The sequence below is a fragment of the Caretta caretta genome, chromosome 8 (genome assembly GCF_965140235.1).
Source record: "Caretta caretta isolate rCarCar2 chromosome 8, rCarCar1.hap1, whole genome shotgun sequence".
Classification (NCBI taxonomy): Eukaryota; Metazoa; Chordata; order Testudines; family Cheloniidae; genus Caretta; species Caretta caretta.
The window spans coordinates 44,924,650-44,951,820 of NC_134213.1; the positions used below are offsets into that span (position 1 = coordinate 44,924,650).

Sequence of the window (27,171 nt, forward strand, 5' to 3'; positions counted from 1 at the left end):
GTTTGAAGTACCACATGCAGATTTTTCCATTTTGTGGACATTTATTTTAGCTCTTCATAAGTGTGTCTTTAGTATTTCCAGACTGTGTAGTAAAATAAATGTCTAGGGAAGCCTAAAATGTTCTATTATGACATCATTTTCAAGCCCTTCAGGTTGTTAGACAGCGAATCAAAAAGAAACACAATGAAGCAGCCATTATTATTACAATCCGCCATGATTATTATTATTATTTCTCTTTTGTGTTACTGAAATTGCAAGAAACAATCAATACATATTTGTCATTGATATATTTTGGTGTGCTACTGAACTACATCAATGACTTGATTTTTTAACTGTATAATTTAAGTTGGAAGTTTATATGGATTATTGTTGGATATGGGCCAAAATTCATTTTGCTTCCCTTTTACAAAATTTAAATCAAGAAAAATTACAAAACATGTTGAGTAGTTCTCAGAGAAGACAAAAAAGTAAAGGGTGTGCTTGCCTCACGGAACATAGCTGCTTTGTCAGGGGAGAATTGTGAGCTTCAGCCGAAGTTCTGGTGCTACACTGAGGTTCATCCTATACTTGGTGTTAATAGTGATAAAGGTAGAAAAAAGTCTCACATAGATACATAGTGCTGAAGGGCATAACAAAATTTCAAAGCTCTGCCAGAGCAAAGTGCCTCTCTCCGGGCTTGTCTACACTACGCAGCTTTTAGCGACAAAGTCACTAAAAGTCAGCATGTGTGAATGCTCTTCAGGAGTATTTTGTCGGCACTTTTGCCGACAAAATACTTCCAGCGCTCCTGCCGACAAAGCCACGTTCACACTGCCACTTGCGTCAGCAAAACTTTTGTCTTTCATGGAGGGCTTTTTTAAGTACCCGTGAAAGACAAAAGTTTTGGCAACAACTGTGCAGTGTAGACATACCCTCTTTCTCAACCAAAAGTCACAGAGCTGCACTTTGTTGAATTTGAGTTTGAATGCACCATCACATGACAATCACCTCTTCCTTTCCCTTTGCTGAGAAGCCACCTGACAGGGTATTGTCTTGTATTGAAAATGGGTCCCAGATCCATTTCTCACTTGTTACACTGGTGGGAGAGTTTTCATTAAACTAGGTGACCAAATTCAGGCATTTGTCTCTGATCTCAGGAGAGAGGTCAGGATGAATTTTGTGGAGAAGTTTTTGATGATCGCTTCCCAATTCTTTTCTCCTAACTGAAAATAAGCATGAGTTCAACACTCAGGTTTTAATAAAACCTTTAAAGCCTGATCCAGAATCACTATCAGATTGACAGGCAGTTTTAGCAAGTAGTGCCTCACAATGAATACAGCAGCAAGTGAACTTAGCATTAGGTGCCAGTTGAATTTTTGCCAAAGCACCGTGACCAAATTTCCCAGTCAGGGCGTAAGGTCTGTCAGAGCACACAAATGCAATTTTGCCACTCTACACCATTTGCTATGATAAACTCATTCAGTTTGTTAAATTTCTTCTACCATTGAACATCTTGATAGAGATTCAAAAAACAAGAATTCTTTAACGGGTGTTTCTGATTCAAACGTGATTCAATCAAAAAAAGTTGGAGGCATTGGAGGGAATTTAGAGAAAAGCAGCAAAACTAGTAATAGGGTAGATCGGCAAAAGGCATTGATTTGAGGAAAGTTTAAAGGAATTACATATGTAAAACTTGGCTAGGTGCAATAAAAGTGACTCTGTCTACAAAACACAACTGAAAGCTGTGTACACCTGGGAAGCAGAGGTATTACTGAGGAGTAATAGAATCAAATATAGATGAGGAAAATTTAGGCTAATAAGAGATTTAACCTTCTTGAATAGTCTTTCTAGACAAGCAATGGAATCCTTATTGCTTGGATTATTTAAAACTTCAGAGGCCAGGGCTTTGTTCTGCAAATGTAAAGCAGGGGTCACTCCTGTGTGTTCTGGGGTCCATAGCCAGATATTGCAGACTCAGGGAGCAAAATATGGTTTGGTGTCCCCGCTCCCCAAAGCGCACATGGTGCTCTCTGGTCTGAGAAACCTGCCTCACAAACTTGTCTTTGATCAACAAAATAGACTGAGCTTCAGTCTAAAAGGTGACTTGGTACTTATACACTGTGATCTACATGGAGAGGAGAATTCGAACAAAGGGCGAACAAGAGCCAGTTGCTTGGAAGCAGAAGCTAGATAAATTCAAACTGGAAATAAGATGCACCGTTTAAAGTGAGGGTAATTAACCAGGAACAATTTATCCAGGGATATAGTGGATTCTCCATCACTTTGTCTTTAAATTGAGATTGGGTGTTTCTCCAGAGAAATGCTTCTAGCTCAGCCAGAAGTCATGGGCTTGATGCAGGAATCACTTGGTCAAAGTTGCAGAGAGTAAGGCCAGAAGAGACCAACCATTATAATCATCTAGTCTGACCTGCTGTGTAACACAGGCCATAGCATTTCACCAACTCTAACCCCACCACCATGAGAACTCTCCTCTGCTTAAATAGCACTCGTTCCTCTGTATTTTGGTCACATGGTTACACATTGGTATGGAGTGCTTCTGCCCACACTGAACCCTAGCCTCTGGAGAACTAGGCTAGTGGCTCTAGCACAGCACAAAATTCACAGTATGGCAAACAGTGGAGTGGACTGACAAAGCCATAGTAAGTATGCTGTAGGCCCGCCAAGGGACAGAGCAGATGATCCAATCCAGCTCTTTATCTCTCTGTTGTCTGTATCCTATACAAAATCTTTGGCTGTCGGTTAACTTGCGTTTTGTTGTAGCTGAGTTTTGTTTTCATGCTTATTTGTTTTTCAGTTCTTGTTTCAATGGAGCCACTTGTGTGGATGGGATCAACTCCTTTTCCTGCCAGTGCCCGGTGGGGTTCACTGGGGCCTTCTGCCTGATGGAAATTAATGAATGTGATTCCCATCCTTGTTTGAACAAAGGGACTTGTGTGGATAGCCTGGGGACCTACCAATGCATCTGTCCCTTGGGTTACACTGGGAAAGACTGCCAAGTAAGTGGCATTGAGTTCAGACTGTTACAGCAATTATTTTGTCTGGTCCGTTCTCACTTAACATTTTCATTTGAACTGTTACACAGCAGAAAAAGTGTACAGCTGGTGTAGACACAGCTCACTGTGTCTAGTACTTTTTGGGTAACAAAGCCCACAATTAGCTGTAGTAACTATGTAATAACTTTCCTGGTAACTATGCCCTAGTCTACACTGCAAACTTATATTGGTATAACTATGTCACTCAGGAGCATGGATTTTCCACACCCCTGCGTGAGGTATACCGACCTAACCCCTGGTGTAGACAGCGCTGTGTCAACGGGAGGGCTTCTCACATCGACACAGCTACTGCCTCTCGGGGAGGTGGATTACCTATGCTCTCCATTCGCCATAGGTAGCGTTTTCATGGGCATTTGCGCCGCTTCAGCACTATAAGTGTAGACAAGCCCTATGATAGATGCAGTTGTGAGATCCCAAACAAACTAAATTTTTCCACAAAGAGCCAATCAAGGTAATTGAAACAAACATCCTCTCTGGATCACAAACAATCAAAGGAACTCTTGTACGGGAATAACTGACATGATCATCCAGTACGTTAGATTCAGTAAGACTAAAATAGCACAATGAAGCAGTTTTGTATTCAGTAAGTGGGGTTTCCCATTGTACAGTACCTGTAATAAACGTCAAAGCTGCTGCTCTGTTCTGCAAAAGATTCAGCAGTGATTACCAAACATCTCTGCATGAATTTGATTTAACGTGACTGAAGTTTAAGGAAGTGGTAGGAAGCAAGCAATTGAACTGAATTAATCAAAACTGATCACGCTGATAACATTCAAACAGTGTTTGAATTTTACTTCCAAAAGGATTTGTGCTTATCTCAGTCTTGCCACTCAGTTCTTTTAAGTGCAGAAAATCTATTTGTATTAGTTCAAAATCAAATGTGTCATTGAATGAAACTTGGCTTATTGACATGGATGTAGAGCACTAAGTTACATTCTGCCAGTAAGATATTTGTGATGCTACTGTAATTGAAACATAGCCATGATGCCTTAGGTCTCTGTTCCAGCCTTGCAACAGTGAGCTTCAGCATTGGCTTCATTCAAGAGAAGGCTGCTGAGCTCTGTCATTTGTAGACAATCTGAGCGTGTCATAAAAACTGCCAGGCAAAGACTGCAACTTCATGAGAATTTTGCAAGTTTCCCTTATGCTTACATGGCTTTGTAACACCATGAGCAATTTTTGGAACTTAGTATTAGGTATACTGCTTGACACTTAACCTAGCAGGTTGGCTGCAAGATGCTGCCAATTAATAAAAAACAAAACAAAACCCCAACAACAACTGATTGATGCAAGATATTTAGTCAGACATGAGAAATAACCCAATGATGGCTACAAGCACCCACACAGGAAAATACGCAATACTGTTTGTACATTTGAAAAAGAAAACACAACGTGGTGTCCAATAATGCAGAGAAGTATGACAGTAAAGCCTTTGCCATTTACAGAGGCCATGAAAATAAAATGTAAAAGATGAGAACTTCTCAGTCTGAACACCTGGTGTATGGAGTCTCTGCACGCTACTTAAAACCTCACCAAGAAGCCTAGCATTAAAGATAGTCCCAAAATACTGTAAAGTTCAGTAGTTCCTCTGCTGCCATCATGTACCTTGTGATTGGTTGGAAAAATACTTAATGTTCCTGCTTCCTAATGTTACTGGGTAGACCTCTGAGGAAATTTCTGTTTCCACAATGAACACAAGAAGAAGTTTGATCATATCATAACATGCATTGTATATGACAAGGAACTCTAGACTCCCTGAATTTAACAACTCCATTGAAGAGTATAGTGGAGAAAAATGATTCTCCAAGGGGATATAATGTCTACAGGCTGCAGACATTATAGTTTGTCTCTGTGTAAAGTAGGTTTGATATAATTAATGAAGAGCTGGAACAGCAAGGACTAAATAAAAGGAATGAGAAGCTATAGAAACCAGTATGTTAAGTAACCAATAACTCATTACAAGTGCAAAGGTCACAGATTAAGCCCAGAAAAGAAAGGGCTAAAACACGGATGGGGGGGGATATAATCCTGAGTTCATTCCTTTCTTTAATACTCAACGATCCAGATTTCTCTCCCAAATCTATCTGAGAAGGAGTCTGACATAATTCACATCTAGGTGCTGAGAAAGCAAATAAGCTGGTAAAGGTATAGTCGTCTCAGATTGTTGTTTGGAGTGGTGGTGTAGCCGTGTTGGTCCCAGCAGAGCTCTGTGTAGCTCCAAAGCTTGTCTCTTTTACGAGTAGAAGTTGGTCCAATAAAAGATATTACCTCACCCACCTTGTCTCTATTGTTATCTTGGGACAGATATGGTGGAGTGGTAAGCCTAATTAGTTGAGTGGGAACTCAGTTGTTTTGTGTCTTTCATACAAAACTGCAAATTCTTTCTTTTGAACAATGCATTCCTTGTTTATGTTTAAGAAATCAATAGGCCCAGTATTCTTTGATCCTTTTACCAAGAGTGTGGAATGGTGGGGAAATTTAAACTAAACTGCAGGAAAGCAGGAGAATTCAGAAAGAATGAGCTCTTGCAAAGGGGGGAATAACTAGGCAGGAGAAGCTAACGAGGCAGGTGGTGGAGGCAAAGAGCATAAATGACTTCGACATCTCACTTCCCTCCTGGAAAAGGAGGAAACTGTGGGGCGGGGATTCAGTGAAAAATGTGGATTCTGGGATTGTTGACTTACTGAGGCTTCCTGTTAATGTGAAGGTGGGAGCCTGGGAAGAGGCAAAAATGATTCTCCAAGGAGTTGTATGTGAGAAACATTGTAGCAAATCATCATTGAAATTAAATCTTCATACTTCCATTGGTAATGTTACTTCTCTGTCCGCCTGCTCACTTTGCTGATGGCACGTATCACCTTGGTTCCGTGAGGGAGGGTCCCAGGGGAGAGCTCAAAAGTGGGCAGCATGCTTCCTTTCTCAGTGCCTGGAGCATCCTGGACAAAGGAAGCATGTAGCTGAGATTAGAGTACCCTCTTGGGGCAAGGTATCTCTCAGGTTTCATCGAGAGGAAGACTCAGGCAGGTGACACTGTCCCAGTCTGGCATAGAGGGGCGAAGTTGAAAAACTGACATTGCACACGTTTGGATTCAGGGACTTAGAGACTGGTCCTATCAAGGAGTTGGCTAGCTGGCTGGAGAATTTCCTTTGCAGTGCCTTCTCCAACCTACTGCTTTGAATACTCTTTTTGTACTTCTCAGTTGTTTGATCTGTTTTTTCAGACACTCAAGGATCTGTGCAACAAGTCTCCCTGTAAGAACAAAGGCACATGCATCCAGAGGGGAACTCAGTCTCAATGCATCTGTCCATCTGGTTGGACTGGCGCCTATTGTGACGTGCCCAACGTCTCCTGTCAGGTGGCTGCTTCACAGAGGGGTAAGTAGTGCTCTTCTGTGCTTGTAGCAAACAGTAGTTCTCAAAGTATTGTCATTGCGGATCTCCCCTCCTGAGATGCATTTGGAATCTGGGACGTGTTGGCCCTTATGAGGCCACAGAGAAGCAGTATTAAGCTGTGGAAGGCTCTAGGTGAGGTTTTATAAGGAGATATGGCCCCCAGACACCCTCTGTCCCTTATTGAAGCATTAAGTCCAAACTCCCTCTGATTCCTTCAGTTTGTTTACTGAACACTTTTCTTCTCCCTAGTTAGGGACTAGTTCTCCGGGAAAGCTACAACAGCTCACACTACTCTAAGTCTGTGTTCAGGGTTTCAGTAATCTCTGTTCCGTAAGGGCTGCTCCTTTGAATGCTGTTGGGCTAATTTGTTTTTGTGCCCTTCTGGTGAATCCCCAAAAGACCAAGTTGAAACCCTGCCTTCCTTGTAGATGAGAGGTCTGTTACACATCTGATGCCTTAAATATGTGGTTAAGTGATATTGGTCAGTAGATGCTTCATCTGCCTACAACTTTTGGGCCCATACTCCATTACCGAATTCAAATGATGCAGATGGAAAAAACCTGATGTAAATGGAATGTGCTGCAGAATCTTCCTAGAAGAGTCTTCTTGGAACAAATCCAAGGCTGGGTCCAAGAATGTCTGGAAGAGGCATTCTCAATACAAGGGGTGAGAAGGGCTTCTCCAGCAGGTGATGAGGATGGGGTGGAAACCAGTATTTGCAAACTTAGGTTTATGTACATTTTAGATGCAGAGACTCACCAAGTGGTAAATTATCTAGTGATATGAATAAAAGTATCCAAGCTGGCATTGTTAGTCATTGTCTGCCATGGGGCTAACGGCAATGTCCTGTCCAGAATCTGGGTGATTCTTTGTCAGGGTGAACAGTCTTGTTTTAAAGAATAGTTCCTGGTATAGAAGTTTTGTGTAGGTTGGGTCTAGCTGTAAGTATTCCCAGGTGAACTCACGACTATGTGGGCACTTGGGAGCTTTTTTTCTGAAATGTTACTTTGAGATGGCTGCTTACTTTGCTTAATTAATTTTTATTCTAGGAGTCCCCATAGACCAATTGTGTCAGCATTCCGGCATTTGCTTTAACGTGGGAAACAGTCATCGCTGCCAGTGCCGCATGGGCTACACTGGCAGTTACTGTGAAGAGCAGTTGGACGAATGCACCTCCAATCCATGCCAGAATAGTGCCACCTGCAGTGACTATCTCGGGGGATATCGGTGTGAGGTAAAGCTGGATGATAAGGGACAAAAGGAAGATGCTTAGCTCTTACTCACCTCCATTTTCATTGTACAAATCTTCACTCACATCCTATCATTTTTACTGTGATCTGTTTCCCATAATGGTTACCAGGTCCTTTGCAAGTGTATCTGATCATTTTCCAAACAACACTGAGACCTGGGGCATGTCTACACTTGCCATTTAAAGTGGCAAAAGTCCCTTTTTTGCTCAAAAACCATGAGAGCATCTACACTTGCCAATGACTTTTTGCAGTGAAACTCAGAAGTTTCACCACAAAAAGAAAACCACCTCCAGGAGAGGTGTACAGCTCTTACCGGTGATGCTTTTGTGGTGATGTGCAAGTGAAGACACATTCTTCCTGTTTGCACAGCTTTTAGCCTCCAGAAGATATCCCACAGTGCCTAGGTGACCACTCTGGCCAGCAGCTCTGCTGCTAGGTAAACAGACATCCACCCCTCCCCCTGTAAAGCCCCAGGAACTTTGAAACTCCCCTTCCTGTTTTCTTGGCAAGTGCTCACTTATCTGGCCAGGTGACAATGCCTGCTCCAGAGAGCAAAGGATCCCCTGCCTGGAGCCATGCTGAGCTGCTGGAGCTGATCAGTGTTTGGGGAGAGGAGACTGTGCAGGGATCTAGTATGTCCCGCGATCACACCCCCGCCCCCCTTCCCACAAGACCCATCGTCAAACTGGAGAGAGCCGCACTGCGGATAGCTGCCCTAGAGTGCAGCTCTCATCAGCGATGGAAGTGCTGCTAATGTAAATGCTCTCTGATGCCTGAGGAATTAAATGAGTACACAAACCAGTGCTTTACTTTCACCGGTTCCCTATCACCAGTGAAACTTACAGTGCAAAAACTTTGCAAGTGTAGACATACCCTTACTCAAGTTGTGTTTGGTATGCACAAGACATACCCAAGACAATTACCTGAACTATAAGCAATTAAAGAGCAGTGTGTGTCCCCTCATAGGGTAGAGGAAGGTGTTGGGCCCTTTCTCCTTCTAGGGGAGAGTAAGTGCCATGTTAATGACATTTTCCGATTATATTTAACGGAAAGAGTTCTATGTACCAGTTAATCAAAGTCCAAAGAGCTCTAAAGCTATTAGAAATGTGGTCAAACAGCAAAACAAGGTTTGATGTGGGGAAAAACACAGCTAATACATCTGAAAATAAGTTGAAACTTGTATACTGGCAGGGAGGGAGGCAACACTTCAGAAGGACCTTCCGGCAGTATTCAGTATAAGGCGATATGGTAGCTAGTTACTAAAATGTTATGCCCCCAGGGGCATGGATTTCTTCACCTCTCCCATCCCTAACTTTTGTGATTACATGAAAAGAAACTAGAACATATTACAAAATTTCCTATACTCATCTTGCTAGGGAAGTGGGGTTCACTTGCTTCCCAGGTTGGGAAGTGCCTCCAAGTGCTCTCCCTGACCTCTATGGCCAATATACAGGGCTGTGTAGATTGATTCCAGAGGTTATTGTGTCCAACCCTCATTCCCAGGCCCTTGGGAATGGTGGTACATGCAGGATCTTGGAGGCACGTTTCCTGAGGGGTTTGCATTTACATAACACTTAAAACACAAGTCAACTTCTACAGCAGCTGAATCTAATCAGGAGTTCCATGGGTGTCATGTGAGATTCTTATATGCAATGTAGTTGTAGCAGTGTCAGACCCTGAATATTAGAGAGACAAGGTGTGGGAGGTAATATCTTTTATTGGACCTGAAGAAGAGCTCTCAAAAGCTTGTCTCTCTCACCAACGGAAGCTGGTCCAATAAAAGATATCGCCTCACCTACCTTGCCTCTCTCATGTGCATTCTGTAAGCTGTCCTCAGGAACAAGATCATTCGCTTTCAGACATTCAGTGGGGAGTTCAATAGTTCCTTGGTCACATTCTGTGCTTGGTTACCTCTGCTGTCCCACTGAAATCATTGATGTGGCACAGCAACAGATGAGGGCAGCATTTGGCCCACAGAGTATTTTGTCCTGTTTTAGCCTAGGGTATGTCAGTCTCAGAGTATGCTACTGTGTTCATTCTGGGTGAAGATTATTTACACTTGTTTGGTTTTTATACCGATAGTGTGCGCCAGGATACCAAGGAGTCAACTGTGAGTATGAAGTGGATGAATGCCAGTTCCAGCCCTGCCAGAATGGAGGAACCTGCATTGATCTTGTCAATCATTTCATGTGCTCCTGTCCACCAGGAACTCGGGGTAGGAAACTCAGCAATTATGTAAAAGAGTCACTTTCTGTTCTGGTAGACTGGCTTTAATGCCATAGAGTCCCCAGGGCTTATTGTACTTCCTCCTGAAGAGGGCTGTCAAGTCAAGCGCTCTGAGTGCCTGAGAGAGACACACATCTTCCCTGTTACCTTTAAAAAAGGAACTGGATAAATTATAACATCAGGACTATTTTAACCAGGATGGTATTAGCTGTGTAAAAAGTGTGTTTAGTGCTTGCATAACTCCAGTGTCCTTTCTTCTTCAAGTTCTTGAGATTTCAGCCTCCACTTAACCTCAGTCGCGGAATCCTTTTTTGGGAAGGAAGTTTGAACAAAACTGGTCTAACTTGTTCCACTGCAGCCAGACTGATTTTGATTACCCCATAGTCATCTAATAGTTGGCAAGCTTGTATATTTCAGTGATGGTGATTCCATAACCTCCATTGATAGTGTGTTTGATATAACGTTTGCTCAATTTAATCTCCATTTTCCCTGCTGTACATTAAGCTACTACTGTTAGTTTTGCCATAGTAGATATAGATAAAGGTGTTATAAAGTGCACATGGGATCAAATGTTTTCACTAGTCAGCAAATATTTATCTCTGCTTAGTCATTTTCCAAACTAAACATGCCCAGTTCATTCAGCTTTTCTGCATAGATTTTGTTTCCCAAACCAGTTTTAAACTTTTTATCTTCCTCTGAATCTTCTTCAGTTTCTTTTCTGAAATGTGATGCCCTTACTGGAGCACAGTTCTCCAGGTAAGGCCAAATTTGTGCCAGGTAGAGCTGAATAGATGACTCAGACCTTAAACAGGATTATATAACTACATAAACCACTTGCTGTGTGTTATTAAACTCTACTCCAACTCAGATCACACACTAGTATGAGTGCCCAGCAAGGATCCCCAGTCTAGATAATCACTTATTCCTATGTGAACCACTTTATATTTTTATTTAATTCCATTTATTGTTTTCAGCCCATTACTCCAGTTCAAAGATCATTTTGCATTTCAATCCTATACACCTAAGTATTACGCTATGTTGGCATAACTTATGTCGCTCAGGGGTGTGAAAAAACACTCCCCCCCCGCGCGTGACATAAGTTACACCGACATAAGCAATCGTGTACACGGCACTGTGTCGGCGAAAGAGTTTCTGCTGCTCGTGGAAGTGGTTTTATTCTGCTGATGGGAGAACTCTCTACCATTGGCAGAGAGCATCTTCATCAGATGTTGTCATAAACATACAGCTAAGGGTATCATAAAATCCCTCCTTACCTGTAAAGGGTTAAGAAGCTCAGGTAACCTGGTTCTAACCTGACCAAAAGGACCAATAAGGGCAGAAGATACTTTCAGATCTGTGGGGGAAGGTTTTTGCTTTGTTCTCTTTGTTGGTTCTATCTGGTCAGCGAGGAATCAGGACAGGGAAAATACATCTCCCAAAGCCCTACTTGAACTAAGCATCTAGATTACAAAAATTGTAAGTAAAGCAAGGAAATGTGTTAGTTTATTTTTTGTTTTAGCTTGTGAATTTTTCCTGTGCTAGAGGGAGGTTTATCCCTGGTTTTTGTAACTTTTAAGTTTTGCCTACAGGGAAATCCTCTGTTTGTTTAAATCTTATTACCCTGTAAAATTACCTTCCATCCCGATTTTACAGAGGTGCTTCTTTTACTTTTTTTTCTTTATAATAAAGTTCTGTTTTTTAAGAATCTGATTGGGTTTTTAGTGTCCTATAAATCTAAGGGTCTGGTTTGTGCTCACCTTGTTTATTTTTCAAGCCTCCCCAAGAAAGGGGGTGTAGGCTTGGGAGGATATTTTGTACGAATAGGAACTCCAAGTGGTCCTTTCCCTGATTCTTTGTCTAAATCACTTGGTGGTGGCAGCATACCTCAGTCCAAAGACAAACCGAGATTTGGGGAAGTTTTTAACCTAAGCTGGTAGAAATAAGCTTAGGGGGGTTTTTCATACAGGTCCCCACATCTGTACCCTAGAGTTCAGAGTGGGGAGGGAACCTTGACAGATGTGCTACAGCGGTGCAGCTGTATCGCTGCTACAGCTCTGTACATATAGACATGGCCTTTGTCTGCCTGTCTAGATACTTAGAGAGACAAGGTGGGGGAGATAATATCTTTGATTGGACCAACTTCTGTTGGAGAAAGAGAGATGCTTTTGAGCTACACAGAGCTCTTCTTCAGGTCTGGGAAAGGTACTCAGGCCACTTGAGCACTTATGTCAGCAAAATTTGTCACTCGGGGGTTCACCGACATAAGCATTCGTGTGCACAGCGCTATGTTGGCGGGAGAGCATCACCCTCCTTCCTTATACTGAAATAATTCTTTAGTGCAGACCTGCCCTTTATCGTCAGAAGCTCAGCTTTCATTCAGAGTTGCTGGTACAACGTATGTATAGATGCCAGCTGTTTTCAAGCCTTGCTTTTTGGACATTGTGTATCTGAGTTCATACACATTCTCTTGGAGTTCTTTAACTTGCAGATGCTGCTGAGTGGCTAATCCTGAGGAAAATGTCCAAAGGAAAATGAGTTCTGAGTTCAAAGGAATGAGTTCAGAGGCACACAACCTTAGACCCAGGCAGGCTGTTTGTTGAGCGATGCCATGCAGAGACAGCCCCCTTTGTGAGGATTTTTTACAGATCCACTGAGGTCTGGTCCACCAGGTTTGCGTTAGAGACAGTCCCAGTCACGAGCTTGTGGGCTTCACAGGGCGCTCTGGGCATCTTCCGGCGACCCTCATTTACAATTTAATTGCAAATTAAGGGCCCAGTGCAGCAGTGCACTCTGGCTTCTTTGTGCTGTTCTGATAAGTCAGATTTGCAGCTGCTTTCTGTTATTTGACCAATACACTGCAGCTACTTTTCACTGCTCCAGTGGGGCTCAAATCTGCTGCTGTAACTGAATCTATCCCCAAAAGTTAAATGGAAAAAAATGTAAGGTTGCTACTACTGAACCCATTAGAGAGTACATGGTAGAATTCTTTTTTTTTTTCTCTTTTTTCTTTTTTTTTTTAAAGTCTTCATATATTGAACTTCCCTAAAGGAAATTCTTAAACAAAATCGCATTATAGTAGAGTTAATGTTTAACAACATACTACTTCCGTTCTGGCTTCTCCTTTGTCACCTGTTTTTCAAAACATAGCTTTCAATACAAGCTTGCATATGAGAGCAGACATTTCTTGCCCCGTTAACTTCTTCCCCTGTGAAGGATATGCAGCATTAACTACATTGTTGAAGTGCTAGGGAGGAAAGAATTCTTGTGGATTCTGTTTGTTTGTGTTCCTATCACAGTTTCTTTCACCTAGGCTCTTTGGCTTCCTTCATCACCACTGTTCGTTCTCTCATCCTTTCATGACTCTTGCAACAGGTACTAATACAGCATGTCAAACCAGCTTTTTGCTAGGGTCACAAGTTTAATGGATAAAAGCAGGGCATGCATGCTAGTTATATGAGTGAAATGGTCCATGTTGGAAGGAATAGCCAAATTCCCAAATAAAAACTGGGATGCTGGCTGGCCTTTGGGTCTTGTAGTGGATAACAAATGAGTCAGTAATATCAGGGTGTTACAAAAGAGCAAAGATTCTAGTGAGTTACATAAATTGGAGTTTCAGAGGAACAGCCGTGTTAGTCTGTATTCGCAAAAAGAAAAGGAGTACTTGTGGCACCTTAGAGACTAACCAATTTATTTGAGCATGAGCTTTCGTGAGCTACAGCTCACTTCAACATCTGATGAAGTGAGCTGTAGCTCACGAAAGCTCATGCTCAAATAAATTGGTTAGTCTCTAAGGTGCCACAAGTACTCCTTTTCTTTTTATAAATTGGAGTATTCTGTGTAAAGCATGAGGAAAATATGGTTCAACTGGATTAGTTACGGGTTGGTTCTTCAGCTGAATCCTATATCTTATTATCTGAGGCAGCACCAGTAGTGGATTTAGAACACTTTCCCTACAGTATCTGACCCTCAGATAGAATAGGTTAAACAGAACAAGCTGCTGAGGGGAACTTGTGGAACTACCATCCCTAGCAATGTCCAAGGCTTGTCCTAGATGCCCAGCAGTGGTGCCCTGCCAGCCGTGAGTCTGTATTCTGTCCACAGACACTTCTGTCAACTTGTTCCGTTGCTGATGATTTGAAGTATGTTCATCCAAACTCTCGTCATCAGGTTTAAGGGTTACCATCAAACTAAATTAATATTGGTAGTTTTTAGCCTTTCAAGTGACAATACAGAACTGTCTGGCAGTTTCAGCAAACAATCGCTTTGAAAGATAATTCCTCAACCATAGGACTAAATCAAATTTTCTAAAAAATATATATACCCTAAATTAAACGAAAGCCACTGAGACCTGGCTCGATCTAACCCACACATTCATTGGGGATGATCTGAGGCTGAAGTAAATGCATTGGGCAGGGATCCTAACCGAGGTGAATCTGGTATTAAATGGAAGGTCGACTTTGGTAACTTAATTAACTATAAGAAATGAGGCCGTGATGCCTGAGGGTTTGGTTTCTCTCACTTGTTTTAACAGGCCATCTTTGTGAGGAGAACATTGATGACTGTGCTTCAGATCTGGGAGGACCCCTTTGCTTTAATGGAGGACAGTGCATTGATCAAATTGGGGGCTACAGGTGCCACTGTCTCCCAGGCTTTGCAGGCGAGCGCTGCGAGGGGGATATTAATGAGTGCCTTTCCAACCCTTGTAGCCCTCATGGTAGCCTAGACTGCATTCAGCTGGTCAATGATTATACATGCGTATGCCGCAGTGCCTTCACTGGTGAGTATCTGGAAATGCTATCCCAGTTTCCCATTGACTTGATCAAAACATTATCCTTATTGTCCTGCCCTTCTCTAGGAGTTGATAGGTTATCCGGTCCATTTCCATGACAATCCATGATTGTTCACCCCACAGACTTCTGCTGTTTTAGCCAGTCTGGTTTTAAGATCTTAGAGCAATGGGACTTCCGTAAATACCGCTGGAGAGAATTCCACAGCCTGATACACTTCACTGCCAGGAAGTTCTTTCCTGATATTCATCTTTCCTGATATTCATCTCATCTATCCTAATCTCATATTCCTAGTTTTTCCCAATTCATTACCCTAAATCCTTTCCCTCCTTAGTGTTTACAGTTATCTGAGGGGTGCACAACTCTCATTTCTACTTCTCTGCACACTGCCATCTTAAACAAGCCATACATATTTAACTTTCTCCATAAATCGCTCCATCCAAATCCATGATCAAATTTTTTGCCCTTTTCTTGACTGCTTCCAATTCTTTGATACCATTTTGGTGGTATGGCCAGAATTGAATGTGGAACACGAGCTACGTTGTACCGCTAGGTACTGTCCAGAGGGCGTTCTGCAGCTCCACCCCAGGTGCCACAGTTCAGGGACACTTAGAATCACAGAGTGAATGACGCTTGCGGATTGGTGGAGGATCTTTTGTCAGTGTCTCTTCTTGAAAAATAAAGGGAGGATTGAGCAGCCATTTGATTTTAACTGTGTGTGCTCTCCTTCCCTTGTGTGTCTGCTTCTCAGGTCGTCGCTGTGAGACCGTAACAGATGTGTGTCCCCAGCAGCCTTGTCAGAATGGTGGTACTTGTGCTGTTGCCAGTCACGTGCCTGATGGGTTCATCTGCCAGTGTCCTCCAGTAAGTGCCATGCCCTTACACGGCATGTTTTAGCTCAGACATCCCCACATTTTCTGGCTTTATTGTACAGTAAGTCCCAGTGGCAGCAGGTAGTGAGCCCCGTCAGTTAGCGTCCGCTCATGAGCAGCGCAAAGATCCTCAAAGCATCCATCAAACTGCTTATTCTTTGAGTATGGCGAGCACTGATGCCTGCTGTAGGGGAAGTGTGCACCCTCTGAACTTTGTGGGAAGCTGTGTCCATTGGAGCTGCACTAGCATCCATGTGCCTCCCAGCTGAGCATAGGCGTGCAGCCCCACCCACCAGTCAGTTCCTTCTGGATGCCACAGGTGGTAAGCTGAGATTTGCCATTCCCATCCCGAGTAGTACCCTTCTGAGAAAGCTTAGCCAACTTCTCTGTCCTAAAGATAGTTTTAGACATTTAGTGTTAGGTTTTTTGCTGCTCCTTTGAGTACTTGTTTACACAGAACTCCACTGAGCCCTTTTCATGAATAAAAAACAAAAGAAAATGTGTTCCAGCTTGTCAAAACCAGGTACACACGCAACTCCATTCAGTGATCAATCCTGGGAAATGTCAGCCCCAAAGGTGTGAAAATTCTTGACAATTATCATCTTGTGAGAAAATGAGATTCTGATGGAGATTGTCTTGCAACCTTAACTATAGCACATGCACTTCAAGGGTGCACTATGGACTTGTAAGGCAAGGCCAGATAGATAAGCTTCTTGGTGTAGGGACCAGTTCCTTAGTGGGCTTTCTGCTCAAAGTCCTGGAGGTTCCAGGAACCAGTGTGTCTGTGGTTAGATCTAGGAAAGCTCCACAAGTTCCTTGGGTAGAGATACAGGAGTTGACATGGGGGTTGGGTCTGTGAAATAGATAAACTCATGTTTGTGCACCCTTGAGCATGACATAACCAAAATCTCTTCACCAGCCCTAAGAACATTAATCAGTCTGATCTCCCCACTTTTCTCATAGGGTTATTCTGGGTTTAAATGTGAGTTTGGCAGCCACAGTGCCTGTGGGCAAGTGAAATGCAAGAAAGGGGAGCAATGCATTCAGACATCCTCTGGGCCCCGATGTTACTGCCCAAAGCTCTCAGCTGGCACGGCATGCCAGACTGGTACAGGCTGTGCCAGTGCGCCGTGCCAGAATGGTGGAAGCTGCTATCCCAGGACTCAGCCACCTTACTACTACTGCCAGTGTCCAGATCAGTCTGAAGGCAGCCAGTGTGAACACTCAGTGCGCCCCAGCCAACAGCCGCTGGGCTGTCTGGGCCAACACTGTGCAGAAAGAGCAAAAGATGGCTACTGCGACGAGGACTGTAACACGCACGCCTGCCAGTGGGATGGAGGTGACTGTTCCCTGACAGTGGAGGATCCCTGGGCCAAATGCTCTTCCTCGCTGAACTGCTGGCAGCACTTCAATGGCCAGTGCGACGAGCTCTGTAACACCCCCGAGTGCCTTTTCGACAACTTCAAGTGTCAGCAGAATAGCAAGCTATGCAAGTAAGGCCTGCTCCTGACTGCTAAGATCTCTGTAACTAACACAAAGTTCTTGCTAGTGCTTCTAACAGCTTGAATGCTTGGCCTGTGCTGCCTCTCCCCCCGCAGCCCTGGGAAGGGCGCGTGTTCTCTGCACCCTCGCTAGGCCCCCCGCATCAAAGAACTCTCCCTCTCTCATCTGTTTTTCAGCTTTCTTTGGAAATAACTTTTGGAAGATGTGTGTTTACGGGCAAAGTTACATAGTCTGCTCAGTGACACCGCATGCAAAGCAGCTTACTGAACATAGTGCAAAGTCTGCACCTCTCTCCTACTTCCCAAAGAAACTCAAACTACAGCAAACCCCTCCAACCAGAGCAGAGTGTTTCTTGAGGTCCTGGGGAAAATGAACTTATAGGTGTCTTTTCGTGTTCTGACTCCTACCCCATACAAACTTGGCACAGGAGTGAGACCCACAGCTGAACTCCTGGGGTGCTCCTTTCTAATCACTAGCAGGCAGCAGGTGCTGCAGCTTTGCCATGGTAACCAGTCGCTTGATCCCCATGCTGGGTGCAGGACCATTTACTGGACTGAGCAATTCTCTCCCTTTAACGAAACCAGATGACCTACAGGTATTACGTCTCCTCCACCCACTCAGAACCAGAGTTGGGGCCAGCTTCACCCCAGAGGTGAAATACCTCACCCGATATGCCACAGCCCCTCCAGTCTTCTCCTCAATCTGAACCCAGACTGGAGCTGATTAGCTAGTGGGGAAAGGTTTGTATCCTGTTCTGCAGGCCCCAGACTAGAGGTATAATGAAACACTGGTGTGCTGCTAGTGGGGAAAGGTTTGTATCCTGTTCTGCAGGCCCCAGACTAGAGGTATAATGAAACACTGGTGTGCTGCTAGTGGGGAAAGGTTTGTATCCTGTTCTGCAGGCCCCAGACTAGAGGTATAATGAAACACTGGTGTGCTGCTGTTTGTAACCCCATGCCCCTCTCCTAGGTATGATAAGTACTGTGCAGATCACTATGCAGACAGGCGCTGTGACCAGGGCTGTAACAGTGAGGAGTGTGGCTGGGATGGCCTGGACTGCGCTGGTGACAAAGCTGAGAAACTGGCAGAAGGGACCCTTATTATTGTGGTATTGATGCCCCCCGATGAGCTGCTCAGTGATGCCCGCAGTTTCCTGCGGACTTTAGGATCCCTTCTTCATACCAACCTGAGAATAAAACTGGACTCACAGGGAAACCCCATGGTGTACCCGTACTATGGGGAGAGCCTGGCATCACGGAGTCGGCGATCGCTCTCGGGCACTCGCAAGCCCAGAGAACTTGAACAGGAGGTCATTGGGTGAGTGAATTCCTTTGTGCATCACTAGTGAGACTGTATTGATAGGTACTGTGGGTGTGAGGTGTGCTCAGATGTATGCAGTATTTGTGGCCTAAAATATGTCTGTGTTCTGCCACAGGAGAAGTATAAAACTATGGAGATTGTTGGAGATCTAAATACAATGCTAGGCTGGAAGAATTAACCTGGGAGACTAAATTTTAACTTAGGGATGCACCATTTAGAAGGACCAATTCTCTCTTCCTTTGCTTACTTCTCTGCACTTTAATTCTGTTCCTGCAGCACAAAGGTGTTCCTGGAAATTGACAACCGCCAATGTATTGAAGATTCAGACCAGTGCTTTAAGAGCACAGAAGCCGCTGCAGCTCTCTTAGCAGCTCAGGCCATCAAGGGCATGCTGCCCTACCCCTTTGTGTCTGTCCAAAGTAAGTAACGTTGGAAGAGATGGGGGATATGTCTGGCTCATGAAGGAAGTAAATGCTTGATTTAATGTATGAAATGGCATGTTTTAATTGTTGATTAGCACTTCAACACCTGCCTGCACCTTACTGTTCAAATACAGCTTCTTGAATCCTGCAAAAAACTTAGTCATATTGCGGGCTAATTTACTGACCCCCCCTTACAGGTATGTGTGGCCATTATGTGCATGTGTGGTACGCTTCATGTGATGATTTTTTTTTACATTTTATAGTGTGGAGTGTAAAACGAGTTGTAAAATGCATATGTGGAGGTGATAATTTGCAGAGCCATGTGAGAGATTTGTCACACACCTTTGACCATCACATCTGTCTGCTAGAACTCATTCAAACATTCCAACCCCCCTGAGCTGATATTTAAATAGGCGCCTTTAATAAAAATTCAGCCTGCCAGAAATTTCCTCTTCTCCAAATCAGAATTTCCCTAGATTCCACCAGAACCTGAGCCCTAGTTACAAGATTCAGCACTTGACCAGAAACAACTTCTTTATACCTAGTAGTGTTGTGACTTTAAAATCTGATCTCTCAAACTTGATTTGGGAATGGATATCTTGAACCAGATGAGCAAAGAACAGGATCTTTTTAAAAAGAACAGGATCTTCGTCAAAACAACTGAGTGCACCATTGAAGATCTTATTCATGAAGCCGTGTGCAGCTTGTTCAGGAACTCCAAGCAGTGTTACACTTCTTCAGAATTTGCTTTCTGCAGCCCTACAACCTTTTAAAACGCACTCTGAAAAACATATAACAAAGGCTAGACGATAGAATGAAAGTGCTGTGTTCATTGTACAGTTATACTGGCTTGTCAGAACTTACTGTGCATAGCCAGAGTCTGAACTTCCTAAGGCCTTGGCGTCCTTTGTTCTAAACCCACTGTGAAGTAGAGAAAAATCACTGCCTTCATGAAGAAGGAAACCCTATGTACAAAAAGAGCAAAGGAGGATTGAAGGCTGCTCTCCAAAAAAGCACTTACCTTGCTGTATTTTAATTGGGATTTTTAGGTGAACCATGGCTACCAAAGAAAACCCAGTTGCTTTACCTACTTGCTGTGGCAGCTGTGATCATCCTTTTCATCCTGTTGTTGGGTGTGCTTGTGGCAAAGAGAAAGCGCAAGCATGGCTCCCTCTGGCTTCCGGAGGGTTTTGTTCTACGCCGGGACCCCAGTAACCACAAGCGCAGAGAGCCAGTTGGGGAAGATGCAGTTGGACTGAAGTAAGTCTCTACTGGGTCATTGAATGCCTTTACGCTAATGCATGCTAGGTTTTTGGGAGCCAACCAAACCACCATGTAGTGCATAAGTCCCTAATTAAAGGTACTTAAAACTTTGGGGGGTGGGGTGAATTTACATGTCAGTCTAAAATTTCTCATGCTTTTTCTCTGTTCAGATGTTCAGGTGAGATGGTCTTTCATTTGATAACTCATATAATGTCACAGATGGAAGTCCCAGCCCATGGATAAATTTAAAACTAGATTGCATAAAGCACCAGAAAACCCATTGTAGGTAACAGTCTTGCACTACACTCTAGGGGATAAACTAGATGTTACCTATCAGGGTTGGTGTCTGACTCTGAATTTTAAATCATGAAGCGCGATTGTGCATCAACAAAAAAAATCATAGCCTAGCCCCTATTCTGGCCTTCTCCAAATGGCATGAATAACTGAGGAAAGTCTCATTCTGTGTGGCTTCTCTGTGCACCATAATCCCTGCTTACAAGCCCCATGTGGGTTTTAGGCCCTCGGCCTTAAAAGTGCTTGCTTTTACCTCCCAAAATGGAAGAAACATGTCACGTTCTCGGTGGGCAAGAAATGAACAGTGCAAGATCCTTCCCTGCACACTGGGTATTGACATGGTGCGTGGAAGCGATTGTGATAATCTGTTGCAGGAGTATCCATATCTTGGCAAATGGCTCATAAGAGCTCAGTCTAACAGCAGGGTAGTTCACACTGCTGCAGGAGACCTGCACCACCTTCAGATCTGAAGTTAAATCTGCATTCATCCCATTTTACATCCTACCCCTCATAAGGGCCACTCTGGATTCCACCAGGTCTCCAGCCTGCTTGCTGCAGGACAATTTCTGAGATCTCATCCCTGTCTAGATGGCAAAAAGCCTTTACCAGTCTCCAGTTCAATGGAAGTCTGTTATGCAAGGCTATGGATGCCACCTTTGCAAGGGTGATTAAATCAGATGTAAAGAGTGTTTAAAGTTTATCTAGGAGAGTATTTCCCACTTAGCAGGTCAGGCTCCCTCTGTCCCAGTCATGTTATTCTCCATACTACCAGGTCCACAGTCCTCCCTGCCTCATCCATCTGGGCAGTCTCTGACACAGTCGTTTTCAATCCACCTTCTCCTAAGGGGCTAATATCTTCTTACACAGCCCTTCTCATGGCATCAACAGGAAGCCCTTTGCCTCCTTTTGGCCATGGGCCTCCCATGTTCCTTCCCTTGCTTAGCCGCTTCCCCGGGGCCAGTCTTGACGCCACAGCTGAGGTCCGGACACTCCCTTCGCAGGTGCACCTGTTGCTCACAGGCCCAACACGCCCATCCCTTCCCTGTTCTCCCCACAGGTGGGGCTCTCCTGGGTCCTACCTTCCTCCTGTTCTCTGGGTGAGGTTTCGGTCCCCTATCCCTGTAGGGGCACTCTGCCTTCCAGTGTACTTGTTGCCCACAGGCATAGCATCCTCCTGGCCTCCTGTTCCAGGTGCCTTGCATCCCCTCTTGCTCCGTGCAGTTTCTATGGACTCCCCTTCGCAGCAACTTGAATAGGTTCAGCTGCTGCTCTGCTAACTGGGTCATAGGTCTGCAGGTACTCTTGTGCCTCCCATTGTCTCTGTTGGGTTTCGAGTACCTGGAGCAGCAGGACTTGAAGCTGCCCTTGCTGCTTTTTGGCCCCTTTTCGCAGGGGCATGGACTTTGAAGTCCAGTCTGGGAGGGTATATAAGCCCTCAGCAAAACATGCTTCCACATATTGCATCTCCATTGTGTCTCCACCTCCACTGTCTCTCAAATAGTCTCTGCAATCTCTGTGATGGGCAATTGTCCCCGCAGCCTCTATCCTTCCCTTATATCAGGGGTGACCATCTGCCCACATTCTCCACCACGTGTGACAGGGTGTGACTCACCAGTCTGACACCGCCTGCTGGCCGTCCCAGGGATCAGCACTGCTAGCCAGTGTGCCCTCTTTCTGTGGTGCCTCACACACTGTCACTTCTGCTTCTGGACCCATGTCGCTCCAAGGACCACGGCATCCTCTTCAGGACACAGCCCTCCGGTTGTGCCATACACTGTGCTCCCCCTTCTGGGGGACAGTACCACAGTTTGACTGTCCAGCCACTTCCTCAATGGCGAGTGGGGGAGGGACCCACTACTCCAATTCCCCACCCAGGGACCCTACAGATGGCAGTCACATGCTGCATCCCTTCCAACCTCTTAGTCTACTTCCCTGGCCACTTCCCCGCACTATCTTCGTCCTTACCTCAGGGCCTCAGCAGGCTAGCAGTCAGCCAGGAGCTTGCTCTCACTCCCCTTATCTTGTCCAAAGTGCTAGCTTTTTTTCCTCCTGCAAGGCAGCCAATTCTCCCTCCTTGAGCTCCAGGGAGCAACTGAACTTGCTTTCTGCCCTGCAGCTCTTCTTATATGGGCCTGTCCGGCCCTGATTGGCTGCTTTCTGAACAGCCCCTCTCCTATTGTCTGCTTTCCACGCAGCCTCCCTAGGGCTCCATTAACCCCTTACCAGCCAGTGTGAGGCAGATGCCCCATCACACATACACACAACTAGTTAAATTTAGAGTGTTAGTGATCTCGCTCTCACTTTGTCAGTCTGCAATGTGACACACATTCCCCCATTTATTTAGGAATCTGTCTGTTCAAGCTACAGAGGGTAATTTGACTGACTGCAGTCCCAGCGAGCACTGGACTGGCAATGGAGGACCTCTGCCTAAGAGAGCAAAGGTAAGAGGTGCTAGGCATTGAACACTGCCTTCTCACCACTGAGACTCTTCTTGTTCTACCTGGGATAAGGTTTGGTACTTCTGTAACATGCCCCTCCCCCAAAATACCCCCTTAATCCTGAACATCTAAAAACCTTCTAAAAGTTAACACTGTCCAAACCGCAAATCTTAAAATCAGGGTAACTGCTCCAGTGCAGAACAGGAACAAAATCACTTCATGCCAGAGCCCCTTCCTGTACAGACCTCCAGACTCTAAAGGAGAAAAGAGAAGCTTTGGCAATGCTAATCTCTTTGTAAATCCAGGTCAGTTCTTGCACAGTGGGAACTTCAACTTCAAGAATGCCACGCTGTGTAAATGGAGACGCTTGTTTTAAAAACCAGTGTTGAAAGTGTCTGCTGCTATTTGACTGGGTTTTGAAATAAACTTTTATTTTCCCTGTGCAGGCTGAAGACCAAGCTTTGCTGTCAGATGGAGAGGAGCAGGTAGATCAACGCCAGTGGACACAGCAACATCTAGAAGCAGCTGACATCTGTAGGACCCCATCTCTAGCCCTTACACCACCGCAGGAGGATCAGGAAGTGGATGGGCTGGATGTCAATGTCAGAGGTCCAGGTCAGTCTGGAGTAAACTGTAGCGCTATGAAAAGAGAACTCTCCCCGGGGCTCCTGCCAGCTTCTCCCAACATTAGAACAACCACACCTAAAACAGTGAGAACTTGTAGTCCTCATGTAGGGTAAAGATGCAGAACATGCAGAGACACCAGCAAAATTACACAAAGTTTGACCAAGAGCTAAGGCTAGAGAGAGAGACCTACTATGCAGTCTAGAAAAAAGACTCCGGGAAGACAGACTCGTGGTCTGCATTGCTTGGAGTATAGCGTGAAATAAAGGAAGGGAATTCACAGTATCAGAAAATGGTAGGACAAGGAACAATACATAAAGACAGTCTAGGAAGTCCATTAAGGCCCTAAAACTCCCAGAGGCGGTGGTCAAGGTACCATTGCAGCAGAGATGAAGGATGAATTGCTATCCTGGAAATAACCAAGAGTGGTGGCGCTGGAACCCTTTAATAGTGGGGGTGCTAAAAGCCAGCCCCCTTACCCCTGTCGGCGTGCTCTCCCCAGCTGGGGCTGGGAGCAGTGCCGTGTCTCCAGGAGGTGGGGGACCCGGACAGGGGTAAGGGGGCAAAGGCTGGGGACGGGCACAGGGCCAGGAGTGGAGCCCTGGGCATGGGGCCTGCAGCCAGGACCCTGCATGTGGGGCCAGTAGCAGAGCCCCAGCTGTGGGGTCAGCGGCCAGGACCCTGGGAGCAGAGCCCCAGGAGCTATGTGCGTGGGCACAGGGCCAGTGGCCAGGGAGCGGGGCCAGCACCCCAAGAGCAGAGCCCTGGGAGGGGGACCCCAGGCACATGGCCAGCAGCCGGGAAGCAGGGCTGGCAGCCGGGACCCAAGCCCTGGGCTGGGGAGTGGAGGCCTGGGTGTGGGGCTACTGGCCCCGCGTAACACCTGGGGGTGCTGTAGTATCCTCTGCACCCCTAGTTTCTGCGCCTATGACCAAGAGCTCATCTAGTCTGGTAGCGGTGTTACTGCACTGATCTGTGCCAGCAGTTGCTGAGAGGCAGTTGAGCAGGGTTATACTCCACAAGAGCATGTAGTCTGCGTAGAAGTTGGGGGGAGGATTTCCTTCTGACATTAGAGCATGAGTTTATACCATTAATCTGCACAAACAAGAAGACATCTACTTAACAAGCAGCCTTGGTCAGCTGTGTGTATATGACATTCTGCTGTCTCCTAGGGACAGAGGAATAATATTACAGCTGATACTGTAGTGGTCTTATGTTCTCTGATATGTCCTCACCTTGAGTACTGAGATCAGTTTTGGTCACCATAACTCAGACAGCCCTTGTGACTTTCATCTTTTCTGTTACTGGCAGTCTCCTAACTAGAGCATCAAGTGATCACTTAAGTTTAGGAAGAAACTTTCCCCTTATGCTCCAGTATTTCCCGGTTGACTAGATGCACTGGGAGTGTTCTGCTGGCCTTTGAAGTGGTTAGTTGAAGCTCTCTCATCAGCTTGCATGGCCCTGTGTGATCTGTTCTATGCTGAAGTGATTCCTGGGAGCAAGAGAATTGGCTCTGACTTTTATTCTGGATAGTACAGCACTAAAGATCATTTTCATTCGTATACTGTAATATCTGCGGCATGTTCTGGGACGTTCTTACTCCAGGGCCTGGTCCAGTTTTCTCATCCAAATGTATGGAAATCTTTTCATCAATTGTAATTATTATTGGATCCCCCTTCTTTTATTGCTATTGTAACATCATCATATTTCCTTTCTGACCCCCGTGATAGCTACTAAGTGGGAAACAGTTATGAGCAGGAAAGTTTCCTTGGTGAGCATGGGGCCTAAACAATCAGATTCTGCAGTCTCTAAGCTTTCATTTGAACTAAGTTCCTAGCCCTGTGGTTGGGAAGAAAGCCTTCCAAATGTGAACAGCATAACACAGCGCGAACAGGTAAAAGGGAGCTGCATGCACCGACGTGGAAGGAAGGGATTGTCACTGGCCCAGTGCAAGTGCACAAAAGGAGAGGATATATGGTGCTAGGAACAGGCACAATCTGCTTTCCTTTGCTGTTATGCAGGTGTTACCATTCAAACTTCTCTTCTGTTGCAGATGGGTGCACTCCACTCATGTTGGCATCTCTCCGTGTGGGCAGCTCTGACGAAGATGAAGAAATGGAAGATTCTTCAGCAAATATAATAACAGACTTGATTTATCAAGGTGCCAACCTGCAAGCCCAAACAGACCGTACTGGGGAGATGGCACTGCATTTAGCAGCCCGCTATTCAAGAGCAGATGCAGCAAAACGCTTACTAGACGCTGGTGCTGATGCTAATGCACGAGACAACATGGGCCGGTCTCCCCTTCATGCAGCTGTGGCAGCTGATGCACAGGGTGTCTTCCAGGTAAACCATTTAAGGAATCCCTTTTAGGACACTAGCTGAGATAGTGGCGTTAGGCAACTGCAATGCATGGCACATCTGCCTGCCCACCCAGAAGGATGCATCTGGGCATGTACTGTGTCCTTGGCCATGCTGCTCTCAGACTGTGAGCAATGCATTGGACCAAGGGTAAAAGGATGAAGGTTCTTTGTAGGTCTAGTTTTTTCTGATATTAGTAACTCAGGATTCCACACACACGTAATTATGTTGCACGTAATTATTCAGTTTTCACTTGCTTTTTTGTTAATATCTTGCCTATTCTGAGTCCTCATATTTCAGCCCTGATATTGCTACATGAATACAACATTTCTCTGAAGTTTCTCATTAATTCTCAGTCTTGTTTCTTAATGGAATTGAAAAATCACCCTTCCCCTGTGCCTCAGATCCTGATCCGTAACAGAGTGACGGACCTGGATGTGCGGATGAACGATGGCACAACCCCACTAATTCTGGCTGCCCGACTGGCTGTGGAAGGAATGGTGGCCGAGCTGATCAACTGTCAGGCTGATGTCAATGCAGTGGATGATCATGGTATTGCGGGGCCTTGGGGGTTGAGGGCTTCTGTATTCAGACCATTTCTCAGGGTGTAGAATGGGAACAAAGCGCTAACACCTGCACTGTTGATAACACTGGAGCTAGAAGAATAAACAGGGTAGAGGGTATCCTGTACAGGTGGGTTTTGTAGTGATTAAGTGCAGCACACTGCAAAATGACTGGCCAACATAGGGTGGGTTGTTTGGAGATGCCTGAAATGTATGGAGGAGAGTTGTGCAGGGGGACAGTGGTGACGGTTGTGCTGAGACTTTCTGCAGCATCTCACAAGCGTAGAGAACATGAGACTCCTAGAGAGACTGTCCCATTGCATGTAGTGAGATGGAGTCTCATGGGAGGTTGGACTGAGACTTTCTGCAACGCGCCTGGCGGTTCTGGGTGTCATGGAGGGAGCCTGCTAGGACTTTCTGCAGCTTTGTGGGAACAGATGGGTGTATCACAGGTGGTCATACCAAGGTGTAGCACATCATGGAGGCTGCAGGGCTGACTACTGTACTGGGAAGATTTGTAGGTTGCCAGGCTCGGCTGTTCCCTGGGCATGCTGTATTACACCTCTCCCACTTTGCTCATTGGTTTATTGCTGAAGGGACTGAATTTCCCCATAGGTAAATCTGCTCTTCACTGGGCTGCTGCTGTTAACAATGTGGAGGCAACATTAGTGCTGCTGAAAAACGGAGCCAACAGAGACATGCAGGACAACAAGGTACAGCTGTGTATGCTCAGTAGGGGTGTCCCTTCACACATGGTCTGCACCGCTGGTCACTCAGCCCCGTCTCTCTCCAACTAGCTCCA

The 27,171-nt window shown here is 45.2% G+C and overlaps 1 protein-coding gene across 2 annotated transcripts in view; it reads left to right on the forward strand.

The window, feature by feature from the left end:
- NOTCH2 (notch receptor 2) overlaps positions 1 to 27,171 on the forward strand; it is a 131,066-nt gene that overhangs the window by 99,649 nt on the left and 4,246 nt on the right. Inside the window, exons 18-32 of one of the 2 annotated variants that reach the window (XM_048861934.2) lie at positions 2,795 to 2,996; positions 6,275 to 6,428; positions 7,496 to 7,680; positions 9,779 to 9,911; positions 14,454 to 14,699; positions 15,461 to 15,573; positions 16,545 to 17,074; positions 18,054 to 18,401; positions 18,681 to 18,823; positions 19,876 to 20,086; positions 22,728 to 22,824; positions 23,268 to 23,436; positions 25,499 to 25,791; positions 26,211 to 26,358; positions 26,985 to 27,082. In XM_048861934.2, the coding sequence (XP_048717891.1) occupies positions 2,795 to 2,996; positions 6,275 to 6,428; positions 7,496 to 7,680; positions 9,779 to 9,911; positions 14,454 to 14,699; positions 15,461 to 15,573; positions 16,545 to 17,074; positions 18,054 to 18,401; positions 18,681 to 18,823; positions 19,876 to 20,086; positions 22,728 to 22,824; positions 23,268 to 23,436; positions 25,499 to 25,791; positions 26,211 to 26,358; positions 26,985 to 27,082 (3,070 nt within the window). Of the gene's footprint in view, positions 1 to 2,794; positions 2,997 to 6,274; positions 6,429 to 7,495; positions 7,681 to 9,778; positions 9,912 to 14,453; positions 14,700 to 15,460; positions 15,574 to 16,544; positions 17,075 to 18,053; positions 18,402 to 18,680; positions 18,824 to 19,875; positions 20,087 to 22,727; positions 22,825 to 23,267; positions 23,437 to 25,498; positions 25,792 to 26,210; positions 26,359 to 26,984; positions 27,083 to 27,171 lie in introns of those variants that run through there. The other variant, XM_048861935.2, reaches the window with a different exon arrangement.